We start from the raw sequence: 16,565 nt of genomic DNA, 5'->3' as shown, positions 1-16,565 counted from the left end.
GCCAACCAATATGGCTGTGGCCAACGCCAAACTCGCTAACACGAGGGCTGGCGGGGTGGGAATGGGATCCGGGAGGAGGGTACGATGGAAAGGGAGATAGGCCTGCAGCTGAGGAGTGAGCACGAGCTGCGGTGGCGGCCTCCCTGAAGACCCTTCTGACGCAACCCCCTAGCCGGCTGTTGTGGGGCCGGGAGGGCGTACACAAGCAGGGATATTCCCAAGTGAGTGGCCAGGCTCGTCCAAAGCGCAGCGAAGGTGCACTGAGCGGGCTTGACCAGCTGACGGGTGAGTGTTTTTGGCGAGGCTTTCTCCGAGCCTGATCCCCAGGGTGGGCGTGCGAGGTTCGGCAGGGCCAGACCCCTTTTCCCGCTGCCCTGATCTTCTTTACTCCTCCAGCTGAGTGGTACCCCCAGCAGCGTTGATTGAAAAGCGTCCTCTGGGCGCCCCTTGCGAGATTTAAAGCCACCAGGAGGATGCTTTTTAATCAGTGCCGCTGCCGGTGGCATCAGGAGGGTATGCATGCACACACGCATGAGAGAAATGGGAGAAAGAGAAATGAGAATGATGGAGAGAATGAGAGGATTTCAATTATGAAATTACAGTTGTAGGTGCTAGCGAAAAGTATGTTGAGGAATCCTACTGTCACTAATACTGACAGTATGTAGCCTGTCTCATAAGATTTTCTATCTCTTTAAAGTTGAATACTCGTATCTCCCTTTTTCTCCAAATTAAAAAGGCCACTTTCACTCTGGGGAGTATGTCACTGAACATTGGATTAGGTGTAGCAAAATGATGGGTCATATTTAAGGGACAAATGTTATTGGTAATGAAATACGATTCAAACTTAGATTTACAAATTAGAAATAGATCTATTTAGTTACCTTTATAAATAGAAGGGGGGTACATAATTGGGTAGAAATAGTGGTAGTTCTCAACTTATGAGACTACAATTGAGCCCAAAATTTATGTCGCTAACTCAGAGATTTGTTAAGTGAGTTTTGCCTCGTTTTACAACCTTTCTTGCCACATTTGTTAAGTGAAACACTGCAGTTGTTAAATCAGTAACACGGATGTTAAGTGAATCTGGCTTCCCTATTGATTGCTTGTCAGAAGCTTGTAAAAGGTGATCACATGACCTGAATACTATAGCTATCGTAAATAAGAACCAGTTGTCAAGCATCTGAATTTAATTGTATGACCATAGAGATGCTGCAGTGGTGGTAAGTGTGAAAAATGATTGTAAGTCACTTTTTTCAGTGCTGTTTATAACTGAGTAGTCACCAAAGGAACTGTTGTAAGTCAAGGACTAGCTGTACCGCAGTCCTTAAAATGCCACATTATTCCAGGCCAGATAATTCTGACATATTAAATAATTTGAAGTCAATATTATTTTTTTCTAACCTCTGCTCTCCATTAAATTAATTTACACCAAAAATTCCTAGTACAACAGATTTCTTTTGCAAAATGCTAGCCCAGGTTAGAGGTTTCATATCTGCTTCATGATTGCTATTTCCTGTATGCTGATAATTCAGTATTCTGGTACAGAATAGGGACTGTATAGTACTCGAACCTGTTTCCTAAAATACAATACTGATAGTGACTTGAACCTTTAGGCCTGCTTTTTTTGCTTCCTTGTAACTCCTTTGTAATTAGATTTTGAATGCTATACATCAATGATTGCAACTTTTATTTAACTTCCTGCAATACATCAAGAGTATCTCAGAAACCAAACAATTTTTGATGAGTTACTCTACTTAATACTCCACTGCATTTACTTAAAAGGCATTCTGTTGAACTTAGTGTAGCTTATTTTTGAGCAGACATAAAAAAAATATTTGTGATACTATTTTTCTATTCTAGCCCTTATGAAGATTTCTCAACAACACAGAAGATGGAAGGCTTTTGGTATATAAATCTGAAGATATTGAGGATATCTCAGATTACAATCCCCCAAAATATGTGGTTATGTCAAGCTAGAAGAAGAGAGTCTTTGGGGAGGAGGGCCAGAAACCATCAACAGACTACTACAAGCACATGAAATCAGCGGAGCACACAAGCCAACTATAGCCCTTCAAAACATCCTAAGCAAATCAAAAGACCCAGCAACCCCAGAAGAAAAAAACAGGAATCATCTATAAGATAGAATGTAAGAACTGCAACTACCACCATGTAGGACAAACAGGTAGAAGACCTGCAGAATACATCCATGAACAACTAGCAGTCAGAAGACATGATGAACATTCTTCAATTTCACAACATATAGACATATTTATCCAAAGTTTCAATTGGGAAAATGTGATAATTCTAGACCAGGCCAAGTCCAAAAATGCCAGGGAATTTCTAGAAGCTTGGCACTGACGAATTAGCTGTCAATAAACACATAGACATTAACATCTATATAAAAGACAATCAACCAGGCCAAAAGGGAACAAAAAGACTCAACCCCTCTCCACCAGAATCAGCACCCAGATCAGCATAGATTAACTTCAAGGTTAACTTCAGACCAACAAATCAAGTAAACAATACCCCAAATCAAGAAATTGCCAAACAGCCACTAATAAATAGCCCAACCAAAGGATCTCTCTGACCACCCCCACCAACACTGACAGGCAAGTCACCAGAATATAAACTGACAGCAAACAGCCCTGCTAACTAGCGCTGAGGATGTTACCTAGTTTGGGTAATGAAACATCTGCAAGAAAACAAGCAAGCTCAGAGAGCACCAAAGACCCCTTATTCAGGTTCCTTTCCAACCAGTCCTCCATTGCTGAATCTTACTCCAGAATTTGAGAAGAAGAAAAATCCTTCAATATTTTTAATCCTAAAGCCAAACAAAGTGATAATTGATGGGAAAGGGAACCCTCATAGGATTTCAAAACCTGTTCTCCAATAAATCCATTATATAGCAATAGAAGGCAGAATAAGGACACAATTTCAGGACATCTATGGAGATTCTCAGTCACCCAGGTCATGGTTGTCCCAAAAGTACTTTTTCAAGAGGCAGCTGGACTTTCTAGGTTTTCTTTGAAGATGTTTTGCTTCAGCTGAAGAAGCTTCTTGGATGAGAAGCAAAACGTCTTCAAAGAAAAACCAGAAACTCCAGTTGCTTCTTGAAAAAGCATCTTTGGGACAATTTCAGGACTGAAAAACACATCAGTGCCAATGAATGCAGAGCTTTCAATTTCTGAGGAAATGCTTTAGCGAGGGCCAGGCTGCCATTGTTGTGGTCCGTCGGTGGCCTGCGGAGCTGGCAGCAGTCAGACAGTGAAGAGGCTGGGGAGGAACATGAGCCAGTCCTGGAGTCTGGGGAAGGCTCGGACGAGGGCTCTGCATTGGAGGCAGAGATGGGGCCAGGGCCATCTGGGAGTTATGTGCAGACGTCAGAGCCTCAAGTCAGACATCAGCAAGGCAGAGGAACAGGGGAGCCTGTTTCCAGTGCACACATGCACAGAGCTGCCAGAAGGCAAGAACAGTTAAAACAAAAGGGTCAACTCTGGAATAGGGCTTGGAGATTATTGGTCCCACCCATAAGACATAAAGGATGAGCAAAGGCACACGAGCCCTTTGCAGGAAGCAACTTGTTCGTGCTGACTGCAGCTCTGTGTTCACTCTGTGTTCTATGTGGCTTTGCAAAGTTAATTGCCAATTAGGTCTTGGATAAAGGTGGGTGTTTATCACAGGGGTGAAATCCAGCAGGTTCTGACAGGTTCTGGAGAACCGGTAGCGGAAATTTTGAGTAATTTGGAGAACCAGCAAATGCCACCTCTGGCTGGCCCCAGGAGTGGGGAGAGAATGGGGATTTTGCAGTATCCTTCCCCTGGAGTGGGGTGGGAATGCAGATTTTGCAGTATCCTTCCCTTGCCACGCCCAACAAGCCACGCCCACAGAACCTGTAATAAAAAAAATTGGATTTCACCCCTGGTTTTCACCATTATCCTGAAGAACTGTGGCAGATTTCTGTCGGACTCTACAATTATTTGGGACTCTGTGAATGAACAGATTGGGAAATGAACAGGATCTGAATGAGCAGAATTCACAGCCGTGGAAATAAAAAGAGGGTTTTTGGGACTCATTGTGTGCTTTTATTGTATCAGGAAGCCTAGGTCAGAACAGCCATCCAGATCTCAGGGTAAGAATGCCCCTGACAGTTTCAACACTCTGACCAAGGACTTGTCTTTTACAGCTAGGGGACAAGCCAAGAAAGAGCTCCCTAGTGGAGTCCTTTTTCAGTAGCCCCAAATGGAAAACAAAGTCTCCTTTCAAATAAGCTCCATTCCATGTAACTTCATTAGAGACACCTCCATGAAGCTTTTCTTTCTTTTTCATTCTTCTTCAGGTTTGTAGCCCTTCCAGTCTAGTCTGCAACTCTTTCTGCTCCAGATAGTCCTTGTATGGGTAGTCTTCGACTTAAAACAATTCCTTTAGTGACCGTCCAAAGTAACAGTGGCCCTGTAAAACCATGACTTATGACTGTTTTCCAGTTACGGCCTTTGCAGCATCCCCATGATCGGGTGATCAAAACTCAAGACGCTTGGCAACTGGTTCATATTTATGACCGTTGCTGTGTCCCAGGGTCATGCAATCCCCCTTTTGTGACCTTCTGACAAGCCAAGTCAATGGGGAAGCCAGATTCATTTAACAACTGGGTTACTAACTCATCAACTGCAGTGATACACTTAATAACTGTGGCAATAAAGGTCATAAAATGGGGGGAAACTCAACAAATGTCTCAATTTTGGGCTGAATTGTCGTAAATCGAGTACTACCTGTAATAGTCAGGGATGGCCAACTTGTCCGCCTTAGTCAAGCTGGGCAGGCTGCTGCCACCGAGCTAACACACATCTAGGAAACCTTCGCCTGCCAAGCGCTGAATTAAGCCCCAGCAGAAAGGTTTTTTTTTAAAAAAAAAAAACATTTATTTTTTATCCCCCAGAGACCAGAGCTAACTCTCGCGGCTCAGTGGCTAAGACGCTGAGCTTGTCGATCAGAAAGGTCGGCGGTTCGAATCCCTCGTATAGGTCTCCTGCGTGGGTTGGACTAGATGACCTCCAAGGTCCCTTCCAACTTTGTTAACTTTGAGAGGCTGCTTAACAAGCAGGACCGAAACCAAAAGGGAGCCGCTTTTTTTTTTTTCCCCTTCGGCGTCGCCGGGAGACGCTCCTCCCTTTCCCGGCGGAACAAGATGGCGCCCGCTCTGCCGGCCCATCATGCTCCGCGGGAGGCCGGCTAGTCTTCCGTGTGTGGGAGAGAGCGAGAGAGAGCCACCCTGGGGCCGGAGGAGGAAGGTTGGGCGGTCGGCTGATGTGAGCGCGAAGGAAGGAAGGAGGAGAAGGAGTTCTGCCGCCGCCGCCCGGGGACCATGCCGCCTCAGTGCCGCTCCGGTCGGCGGCTGCTTCTCGCTTTGGTGGTGCTGCCAGTAGCGCTCGGGGTTTCAGCCCAGCGACCCCGGGGCGGGCATCGGGAGGCGCGATTCGGTGAGTTGCTTGGAAAAAGAGGCGGAGGGCGAGGGAGAGCTTGCTTCGCTGCCCACCCCACCCCCGACGGAAACCCGAGCGGTCTTGGCCAGACGGGCTCTTTTCGTTCCGTCGGGGGTGGCGCAAAACCGGGACGAAGCCTTCATCTGGGGGTGGTGCAGTGTAAGGGGAGGCGGTTGGGTGGGGTTGGGGGAGCAAAGAGTTGGGCGTCGCGGAGACTTTCTGGAAAGAAGCTGAGCTGTTTTCTCCATCCGGGAAAAGGCCGGGCGCACGCTTGCAGTGGCGGTCGTTTTGCGAGTCTTAACGGGAGTGACGTCTGGGATCAGCCGCGGAGGTTGCCTGGGAAGAGACAATTTTGGGGGAACTTTAGAAGCGGGGGTGGGGTGGGGGACTCGTTGGCCAGGGAGGGGGCTGCTCATAGTTGTAAACCGGTTGAAGGGAGTATGTAAAAATAAAGGAGGAAGTCCTCTTCTCCTTTATGGGTGGGAGGATTATGAGTGCTGGAATTGCTCTGCTTACAAAATACACCAGTTCCACATACAGATAGTCCTCGATTTACGGCCACAATCGAACCTAAGATATTGTGAAGTGAGACGTTTGTTGTGAGTTTTGCCCCATGTTACGACCTTATAAATAGAAGTGGGGTACAGAATTGGGTAGAAATATAGTTAATCCTTGACTTATGATTGCAATTGAGTCCAAGATTTATGTTGCTAAGTGAGAAATTTGTTAAGTGAGTTTTGCCCCGTTTTATGACCTTTCTTGCCACATTTGTTAGGTGAATCATTGCAGTTGTTAAGTTAATAACTCAGTTATTTATTTATTTATTTATAGTTCAGTTTATATGCTGCCCTTCTCTGGAGACTCAGGGCGGCTTACAATGCTTTAAGCAATAGCCTTCATACTTTTGTATATACCTGCTTAGTAGGGCTTTTGGCCCCCCCTAAGCGGTGTTCTTTTTTATACAAAGTCAGCTTATTGCCCCCACAATCCGGGTTCTCATTTTACCTACCTCGGAAGGATGGAAGGCTGAGTCAACCTTGAGTTGTTGAGTGAATCTGGCTTCCCCATTGACTTTGCTTGTCAGAAGGTTAATCACATGACCCCCTGGACATTGCAACTGCTCTAAATACATCATTTACCAAATGTCTCAATTTTGATCACATGACCATGGAGATGCTCTAACAGTCATAAGTGTGAAAAATGGTCATAAGTCACTTTTTTCAGTGCCATTGTAACTTTGAATGGACACTAAATGAATTGTTGTAAGTCAAGGACTACCTGTATTGTTCCAATGCTGAGATCAGTACTGTAAACAAAGCTATAGGTGATTTCATGCACAGCTAAATGTTGAAAAGTTGTAAAAACTATCCTTATGGCAGGTGAGATACATCTTTATTATAGGGAGCTTAGGGCTTCCTTTACAGTATAAGAATCACACATATAAATTAAGAGTTTTCACCTGAGGTATTATTGAACAGTATTGTATGGATAGGCACAAAATAGCTACGGATGCTCATAAAAGATCTTTTTAAAGATCTTAAATGTGTACTATTTTTTCTGGTACAAGAAACAAGTAGTTGTAACTCTTAAGAAATATCTCTGGAATGGGGTGTGGAGTTTTGAGTTTCAGTTCCTGATTCTGTTATAGTTTTCCAGTATAACCATTATTCATGCTCCATGTCATTTCCAAAGAGTTCTTGAGAGGCTATAATTACGGATATATACATTTCATATTGGCACTTTCTTGTGAGACATTAAAAGGGAACAATATTCCGCATAACAAAAACTAAATATTTTCAGGGGCATGAGTGACGAACATGGTACAGTTTTCTAAACTAAATCACAAAAGTCCAAATTAGTGAGACTGAGGCATATGACTTACATCGTGCAGCTTCAGTGAAATATATGCTTGGATACTCCTTTTTAACAGTGCATCTTGTTCCATTTAGTTATAGGCCAATACTTCACTCTATCCTTCACTTTCTTTTTTCCCCCCAGGGAGATTGGAGTCTGTTCTTTCAGACTATGATATTCTTTCAGTGTCCAACATCCAACAACATTCACTAAGACGAAGAGATCTCCAACCTGAATCCCATATAGAGAAGCTTGTTAGTTTTTCAGCATTGCATAGGTATGATTTTTTTTTCTAACTAAATGCAGAATCTGGCTGGATCAGCCTTGTTTATGTATTGCTGCAGTCAAGTGTTATTTGACTAGTAGGGAACATTCTGTCTATTAGGAATGAAAAGGAAATTATTTTAGACCCTTTATAATGTAAGATAATAAATATGTCATTGGCTTTCACCTACAAGGTAAATGTATCGGCAAGCATGATAGTTCAGTATCTAAAGCTCAAATATATATGCAAGGTTTTAAATCTCTTTTAATAATGTATTGATGTATGTTCTTAAACATTTATCTCAGGTTTGAAAATTGAAAAACAGTTTATGCTCAAACTGTTAGTAAACATTCTTGATGCTGTTTGTCATCAATTCCATAGAGAGCCATATGCAACAATTCGTAATATTTTGTGCATTAAAAAATCATTTTAGATATATCTGAAATTAATTTTTTACAGGCATTTTAAGTTATATTTAACATCAACAGCAGACCATTTTTCAAAAAACTTTAAAGCACTTATTCTTGATGGCCAAGGCAATGAAAGAGAGTATCATGTACAATGGCAAGAATTTTTCACAGGCCATATTGTTGGTAAGTGCGTACAAGTAAGTGTTGCTTGCTAGCATTGTTCAGTTGCTAAGATGTGTACAACTCTTCACAACCCCATGGACCATAGTACACCAGACTCTCCTGTGCTCCACTGTCTTCTGGAGTTTGCCCAAATTCATGTTTGTTGTGTCGATGACCCTATCCAACCATCTCATCCTCTGCAGTCTCCTTCTCCCATTGCCTTCAATCTTTCTCAGCATCAGGGTGTTTTCCAATGAGTCCTCTCTTCTCATTAGGTGGTATTTGAGCTTCATCTGCAATATCTGCAGTCCTTCCAAAGAATATCCTGGGTTGATTTCCTTTAGGATTAGTAGTATATGAAAAGTCATATTGGATTTTTTAAAAATGGGCAAACTGCCATGATCTGGAATACCGTAAACATCTTTCTGTTCTGGAAAAATTAATCTCAGAACACAAGGAACTGCTATTAGAACAGCCTGCAGATTTTACAGACAGCTACTGGGAAAGCATAAATAGACCTGTTACTAGAGTCTGTTGGTATAATAAATCTTTATTTCTTATATTCAAAAATGTTTTCATTAGATACCTTATGACACATTATGTCATAATTCTTAGAGGCTAAGATGACTAAGACTACATATACAGTAGAAACCTAAGTAAACTCATTACAACTTTTGATTTCAGCATATACCTTTTAAATATTAAGGTAATGAAAGGAGAGTGGAGAGAAAGAACATGGCTTACTGGTGCCTCAAAGGCAAAATTATAAGCATGCCTTATTGCATTGTCACTTATAGCATCTGAATTTGGGAAAGCATTTGGAGCAGAAGCTCCACCAACAGGTAGGAACAAATGGGCATGTGATATGGATGGTATAGTCCCCAGTAATGACGAGTTTTATAGGCTAATTTAGACTGATAGAGCTTGATTTTGGTCCAAAAATGAACTGGGAGACCATAAATATCATATAAAAATGATATAGGATGGTTATAATCCTTGAGTCCAGTTAGCAGTCTTGCTGTTATACAGGTAGTCCTTGGGTTATGACAGTGGTGCTGTACAATGGGGATTTACAATAGATCCTCAGAGTTCCAGCCATCACAGTGTCTCTGATCCTGTGACTCTGCCTGGCTCAAAATTATGATGTTGCAGCAAGTCATGATCAGATGATTACAGCTTCCAATACTCCCTGCTAGCTTCCCAGAAGCAAAATCAATGGAGAAGCTGACGAAATCGGACGTCATGGTAATGTGAAATCATCATTTAACAATGGCACCTGGGACTGCGGAAATGCCATTGTTAAACGATGCAGTCCCGTGATGTTACACTTTAGAACCTTGTCACTTAGCAACATAATTCCCAGTCCCAATTGCCATTGTAACCCAAGGACTACCTGTATGATGGCAAGAGTGTTAATGTACCCATAGTACAAAGTACTAAGCAAAGTTGTTAAAACGTGGAAGGTAGTATAAATTTTAAAGAAGCTAATCATTGTTTACAATAATAAAGTCATTGGAAATAGGTAATATTATATTACTTTATATGGCTCCCATCTCACAAGTGAGACTTTCAGGAGTTAACAAATGCTAAAACAATAAAAATACTAGCAAAGAAGAAAAAACACTACAGTGGTCACCAAGCATAAACTCAACTCAAACTGAGAAAGACCTCTCAGTGGTCCATTTTGCCTTCCAAGCCCCAAGCCCCGAAGCATGTCTTTTGATATAGTCATTCAATATACCCCAAAGATTTTCCTTGAATCTCATGACATAACCTCAAATTCATAATATGTAACTTCTTTGCAAATGGGTCCTGACATATTACAATCTAATATGTTTGGCTTTAAATAACTCATGTAGGATATGTTGTGTATGTTTCAGTATAAAGTAGCTGCTGACTAAATTAATAGATTTTTTCCCTCATATCCAGGTCAGAGTAATTCCAAAGTTATAGCTCACATAGGTGAAGATGATTTCACAGTGAGGATCAATACAGATGAAGAAGAATATAATGTTGAGGTACATTCCATTACAAAAATCTACATGTAGCCAAATAATTGCTTAACTTTCTTTTAATAGATTGTAATATTAAATTTTGATATAAATAGTCTTATCAAGAAGTAGCCTGAATGGAAAATTATGCATATAGGTAAAATTCTTCCTGACTTTGGAATATGATGCTTATGCAAATTCTAAGAAAAACAAATTACACCATACTGGTTTTCTCTCTTGCTGTAGCTATTCATCTGCTATAGAATCAGCCTTGCTAATTCTTGGCCTCTACGGCCTCTTGCAGCGCTATCCGTGCCGAAAATGGGCCACGCAGAAGCCCTGGGCAGCCAGTTTTCAGCCTCTGCAGCCTCCTGCAGCACTCTGCTGGCTGAAAACAGGCCGCAGGGGTGCCGCGCACAGTCCCCCACAGCCCATTTTGGCCGGCAGAGGAACTGTGGCCTGTTTCTTTGATATTTCCAGGCCAGCCCCGCAGGCCAGATATAAGCATCCCACAGGCCGGATTCGGCCCGCAGGCCTTGAGTTTGACACCCCTGGCTTAGAAAATATTTGTTTAAAAACTGCCATAAATTTGTTTTAGCCTACAAGCTACCTGAAAAATGGGACGTATGATCCAGATCCAAAGTTCTGACTGTCAGCCACCACCTTGCTGCCTATGGTCAAAGAACTTCAGGTTCTTTGCAACATTTGATTGCTTGCAGAATCCTGTGGTCATGTGACTGCATTTTAAGCCAGTTTTGGTGAGAATTGATAAGGTAGCTATTTAGCTAGATTGACTAGAAATGAAGATAATTTTACCTAATGTGAAAAAAACCTAAATCTATTGTATACTTACAAAATCCCATAAGGTGGTTTGCAACAGAATTAGATATATTCACAATCATAAATAATTATTTTGAAGAATATTAGGGTTTAGCATATTTAGATTTACAGACTTCTGAAGCAACAATTTTTGATGAGTTACTCCACTTAATACTCCACTGCATTTATTTAAAAGGTATTCTGTTGAACTTAGTGTAGCTTATTTTTGAGCAGACATAAAAAAATATCTGTGATACTATTTTTCTATTCTAGCCCTTATGGAGATTTCTCAACAACACAGAAGATGGAAGGCTTTTGGTATATAGATCTGAAGATATTAAGGATATCTCACGATTACAATCCCCCAAAATATGTGGTTATGTCAAACTAGAAGAAGAGAGTCTTTGGGGAGGAGGGCTCAAGGATAATCATGTAAATAAAGGTAAGCATCCAATTATTTGCAGTTTTTTTTCAAAATTATGTAAGATTCTTCTGTAACACCATAGCGTAGTACAGGTAATCCTCAAGTTACAACCATTTGTTCAGAGGCTGTTCAAAATTACAATAATGCTAAAAAAAAGGACTTTTAACCCATGTCCTTGTTATGGTTATTGCAGCACACTTATCGCCATGTGATCAAAATTTGGGCGGTTGGAAGCCCCCTTGCACTCACCACCTAAGAGGCCATCGTTTCTTACCCATGGCTAAAGTGCTGTCTTTATGAAGAGATTTACGAAGATAGTGTAGCTTTAGCCGTGTGTAAAAAATGGTCACTGGAAAAGCTGGATCCAAAAAGGAGACAGCAAAAGTAGTGAAAAGGGTTCAAAAAGAGGCAGCAATGTGAGGTGAGGTGTTCTTCTGCTTCAGTCAGTGGCTGGGAACAAAAGGTGAACGGCTGGTGCGGGGAACTGGAGAGAAGGCAGCTGAGTGAATTTTGTGGTGCCGGGGCTGCTTGCCATCCCACAAAGTAAGTGAGTGGGGTGAGTTGGAAGTAGTCCATTATCTTACTGAGGGTCTGGGCTGTAGGGACCAAGCCTGGGATACTTAGATAAGGTAACCTTTATTGTCACTTTTTTCTGTGAACAAATTGGCACACATTAAAAAATGAAACACTGATTTAATTTAATTTATCGCATTTCTATGCCGCCCAACTCCCAAGGGACTCTGATGACCACTTTCAAAAGAAAATGTGTACGTATGTATAAGTGTGTGTATATATGTGTACCTATACCTATACATATGCTATACATGCACACACATTAATCACAGACCATTTAGAATACATAGTGGAAAAAAGAGTCTTGAGATTTAGCAAGGCTGATACTATATAGCTGTGATGGTGAACCTATGGCACGCGTGCCACAGGTGGCACACAGAGCCATATCGGTGGGCACGTGAGCTCAGGTCCTTGATTTTCGGATCTTCTGGGACCACCGGCAGTAGGGAAACAGGCTGTTTCCTGCCTCCAGAGGGTCTGGGGGGGAGAGGATAGTTTTTTGCTCTCCCCAGGCTCCAGAGCCTTTCTAGGAGCCTGGGGAGAGCAAAAATGGCCTTCCCTACCCCCCCCCCAGAGTCAAATGGGCCATTTCCAGCCTTCAGAGGGCCTCCGCGGGGGGGGAGGCCGTTTTCGCCCTCCCCAGGCTCCTAGAAAGGCTCTAGAGCCTGGGGAGAGGAAAAATTGAGCCTACTATGCCCACCATGCCATTGTGTGCCAAAAGCGGGGGGAGCACAGGGGGTTGCGCACTCGTGTGGGGTGCATAGAATTATGGGTGTTGGCGCGTGTGTGACCCCCGTGCGCTCCCCCCGCTTTTGGCACGCAGTGGCAAAAAGGTTAGCCATTACTGCTATATAGTATAAAGCTATTACAGAATTTTGGTGAGCGACTTGCAATTCTTGGTTAATAACTGCAACAGAGAGTGCCAGATAGCCATCATAAGTTGGTGCAGTTACATGGTACATGCAGTACGATCCAGCTTTACAACTGCATTGACTTATGACATGAATTCCGGTCCCAATTGTGGTAGTAAGTTGAGAATTACCTGTATTTAACGGCTTAACATTGTGACATTCATGCAACAGAATGGTGTCTCTTTTTAGTACCCTGGAAGTTTATAGGAAGTTTGTGTTACAATAAAGATCAGGCTATTAGCATACAGTAGCTCATGGATAATATGCTTTCTGCCTGGAATAATACCTGACCTGTTCTCACTTTATTGGAAGAAGGCAGCACATGTATGGCTTCCACATAGTAGTAGTTGTCGTACTCTTTTATTATTATTTTTGTTTAGCTTAACATAGTATTTGTATTAATCCCCATGGTCTCTTTAACAGTCTATTATTTTTAAAATTGGCTTAGCACTATGTGCTAACACTGTCTATCTGGCATGAAGAAATGGTGTAAGAAAGATTTAAGCAAAAGATTTCTGTAAATGAATGTTCTGCTTCTGCTTTCCTTATTATATGAGGATGGGGAGAGAGAGAGAGAAACACTGTTAAAATAATTGCTCTTTTCACAGTCTCATTCTCTGCATAAGTCACACAGTTATGACTGTGGAGATAAAATTGAGGAAGTTGTCTTGTAAGCCCGCTTGATTCTTTAAAAATGTGGGCGGGTGGTTAACAAATGAATAAATAACCATAAGCAATTTCTGCGATTCCCTAAGTTTTTCTGTTACACTTGCGCTGAACAGACAGATAGTTTTATGATTAATATGTTCACATGTTATGGAAATTCTTGATATAATAGCTGTAAATAAGTTACCTAATGGTATTCCAATTATCATGATAGAAAATATTCCTCGGAGGAGAAGAGCTATTCCAGACCCTTTGAAAAATACTTGCAAGATGTTAGTAGTGGCAGATCATCGTTTCTTTAAGAATATGGGCCGTGGGGAAGAAAGCACTACCATTAACTACTTAGTAAGTGTAATTATTTGCTGTCAGTTGGCTGATAAAGTATGCCCAATTATTTTGCTACATTTCAGATTTTGCAGGGTTGAGCAAAAGGCATAACTAAATATTTAAGTAGTATTCAGCAGATATGATTAAAGATGTACATATGAAAAAATGCTTGGAATAGACAGTATTAACATACAGATAGTCCTTAACTTACAACAGTTCATTTAGCGACCATTCGAAGTTACAACGAAATTACTAAGTTACATTGAAAAATGTGACTTATGACTGTTTTTCACATTTGCGACACATTGCAGCATCCCCATGGTCACATCAGAATTCAGATCCTTGGCAACTGACTCATATTTATGTCAGCCTAGGGTCATGTGATCTCCTTTTGCGATCTTCTGACAAGCAAAGTCAATAGGGAAGCCAGATTCACTTAATGAATGTAGTTTTTAAATTCACTTAATTTAAAAACTACAGCGATCCACTTAACAATTGTGGCAAGAAAAGTCATAAAATGGGACAAAATTCACTTTACTACCTCACTTATCAACATAAATTTTGGGCTCAATTGTGGTCATAAATCGATGGTTACCTGTGTGTTTCTTGTAAACGGCACAAACTCACCTGTTTGTGAATTTGTGCCACTTACATTCTTTAGTCCCGTAATGGTGAACCTATGACGCGTACCACAGGTGGCATGCAGAGCCATATCTGTGGGCACGTAAGCGTTTCCCTAGCTCAGCTCCAGCGCACCTGTGCACACCAGCCAGCTGATTTTCAGGCCTTCCGGTCCCACCGGAAGTTGGGAAACACACCATTTCCAGCCTCTGGAAGGCCTCCGGGAGGATGGGGAAGGCTGTTTTTGCCCTCCCCAGGCTCCAAGAAAGCTTCTGGAGCCTGGGGAGGATGAAAAACGGGCCTACCGGGCCTACTACTAAAAGCGGAGGGAGCAGGGGGGGGGGGTTGCATATGCATGTGGGGGGGGCAGGGTGCATTAAATTATGGATGTGGGCACACGCGTGCGTGACCTACCCACGCTCCCCTCGCTTTTGGCACGTGACAGCAAAAAGGTTAGTCATCACTGCTTTAGTTCAATGTACCTCCATTTTTATAAAGAAAAATGATGTGAAAGAAATAGTACTATTCTTTTATTTTATTTCACAGATTTTATATACTACTGAGGGCAGCAAACATACTAATACCCCTGCCTCCTCTTTTTTCCCACAACAACAATTTGTCCCATAGTCACCCGGCAATTTTTATAAGGGAGGCCTAGGATTTATAGTCTCTTGGTTTTGGGCCTACACCTTCACCATTACACCAAACTCGACTTTCATACATGAATGCTGCTTTGAACTCCTTGATTAGTGTAATACAAATGTAACCAATTCAATGACTTAAATAAGTAGAATACTAGTATTCCTTACTCATGCACAGAATGTGCATTTATGTATAAATAGCCCACAATATCAGGTTCTAATGACATGGAATCCCGTGTTTTCCTTTCCACATTTAGATTGAATTAATAGACAGAGTGGATGACATCTATCGCAATACCTCGTGGGACAACGCCCAGTTCAAAGGATATGGCATACAGATAGAGCAGGTATTAAAATACCTCCTGGAAGGAATGTGAACACTTTTGCTGGATGCCAGAGTGCATTCAATTCAATATTTTATTGAATAATTTAACTGTACTGTGTGATACATGCAAAACATGGGATGAATTATGATGATCCTGAAGGTTATCGTTCTTTTTTGTTCTCCTTCCCCTTTTTCTTTCTAATAGAAATGCAGATAGAGGAAGTAGCCAGGTAGTAACTTTACACAAGAAGAAGAGAGGCAGCTATAGGCATTATTAGTGAGGAAAATATTTCTTGATATATTTTTAAAAAACAATTGGTGCTTCTACTTACTTTAAAAACATATTCAGAAAACTTTCCTTAACTTTAAATTTACATGTTAAGTTGTTAAAGAAAAGCATTAGTTATTTTTAAAAAATTACAGCATAAACAATAAGAGACTAAGAGTAAGCATAAATTACTACCCTGCAATAAATTAGAAAAATTAAAATTGGAGCTTGCATGTGAAGAGGGCATTGTACCTCTGTTGTAATATCTCCCCAAAATTCAGCAATGTTTGTTTTATCATATTTTTCCAAATCTTCATATTTAGTAGAGACAAAGCCATGTGAGAGGATATTACAACAGACCTGGTGAGCTGGGAGTATTTCAGTCAAAAAAAAAATTGACTACAGCAATAATCATGAAGGCAAAACTCATTACAGTTGTCTTCCTTGCTAACACCTCCACCCTCTCATAACAGCAAATCTTGCTTAAATTGGGAAACTAACCAGGAAAAAGTGTCCTTCAGGCATTCCTCTTTTTTTTTGGTATGCGGTTCTAATTTAGTTAGTTTTAATTTTGAAACTCTCTTTTTGTTTATAGCACTAACTATATTTGTGTGAAGTAATGAATGCATATGCCTCAGTGAATTATGCTGTTTCATATTAAACTTCTGCATCAAATATATTTCTTTTCATTAATAAAGATAGCAAAGAGCAGTGTCACCCAATTTTTCATTGTGAAGCAAAATCCTGACCAGATATTCAATATTTGATATGTAAAAATCAATTGTTTCCCATATAAAATAATAAAGGTAGCATATGCCTGGCAATGTTCTG

At 41.3% G+C, this 16,565-nt stretch overlaps 1 protein-coding gene across 1 annotated transcript in view; it reads left to right on the top strand.

Moving 5' to 3' along the window:
* The first annotated feature begins 5,294 nt into the window (after window positions 1–5,294).
* Window positions 5,295–16,565, top strand: part of ADAM17 (ADAM metallopeptidase domain 17) — a 29,864-nt gene continuing 18,593 nt past the window's right edge. The window contains exons 1-7 of the mRNA XM_070932979.1: window positions 5,295–5,474; window positions 7,476–7,608; window positions 8,056–8,189; window positions 10,098–10,186; window positions 11,252–11,420; window positions 13,767–13,897; window positions 15,399–15,488. Coding sequence (XP_070789080.1) covers window positions 5,360–5,474; window positions 7,476–7,608; window positions 8,056–8,189; window positions 10,098–10,186; window positions 11,252–11,420; window positions 13,767–13,897; window positions 15,399–15,488 — 861 coding nt within the window. The 5' untranslated portion in view covers window positions 5,295–5,359. The remainder of the gene's footprint in view (window positions 5,475–7,475; window positions 7,609–8,055; window positions 8,190–10,097; window positions 10,187–11,251; window positions 11,421–13,766; window positions 13,898–15,398; window positions 15,489–16,565) is intronic.

This window comes from Pituophis catenifer, unplaced genomic scaffold (genome assembly GCF_029215685.1).
Source record: "Pituophis catenifer annectens isolate HBS135680 unplaced genomic scaffold, rPitCat1.0.hap2 SCAF_1, whole genome shotgun sequence".
NCBI classification, from domain to species: domain Eukaryota; kingdom Metazoa; phylum Chordata; class Lepidosauria; order Squamata; family Colubridae; genus Pituophis; species Pituophis catenifer.
Note: the sequence above shows the minus strand (reverse complement) of the source record. Positions and strands in the feature narration are given on the sequence as shown.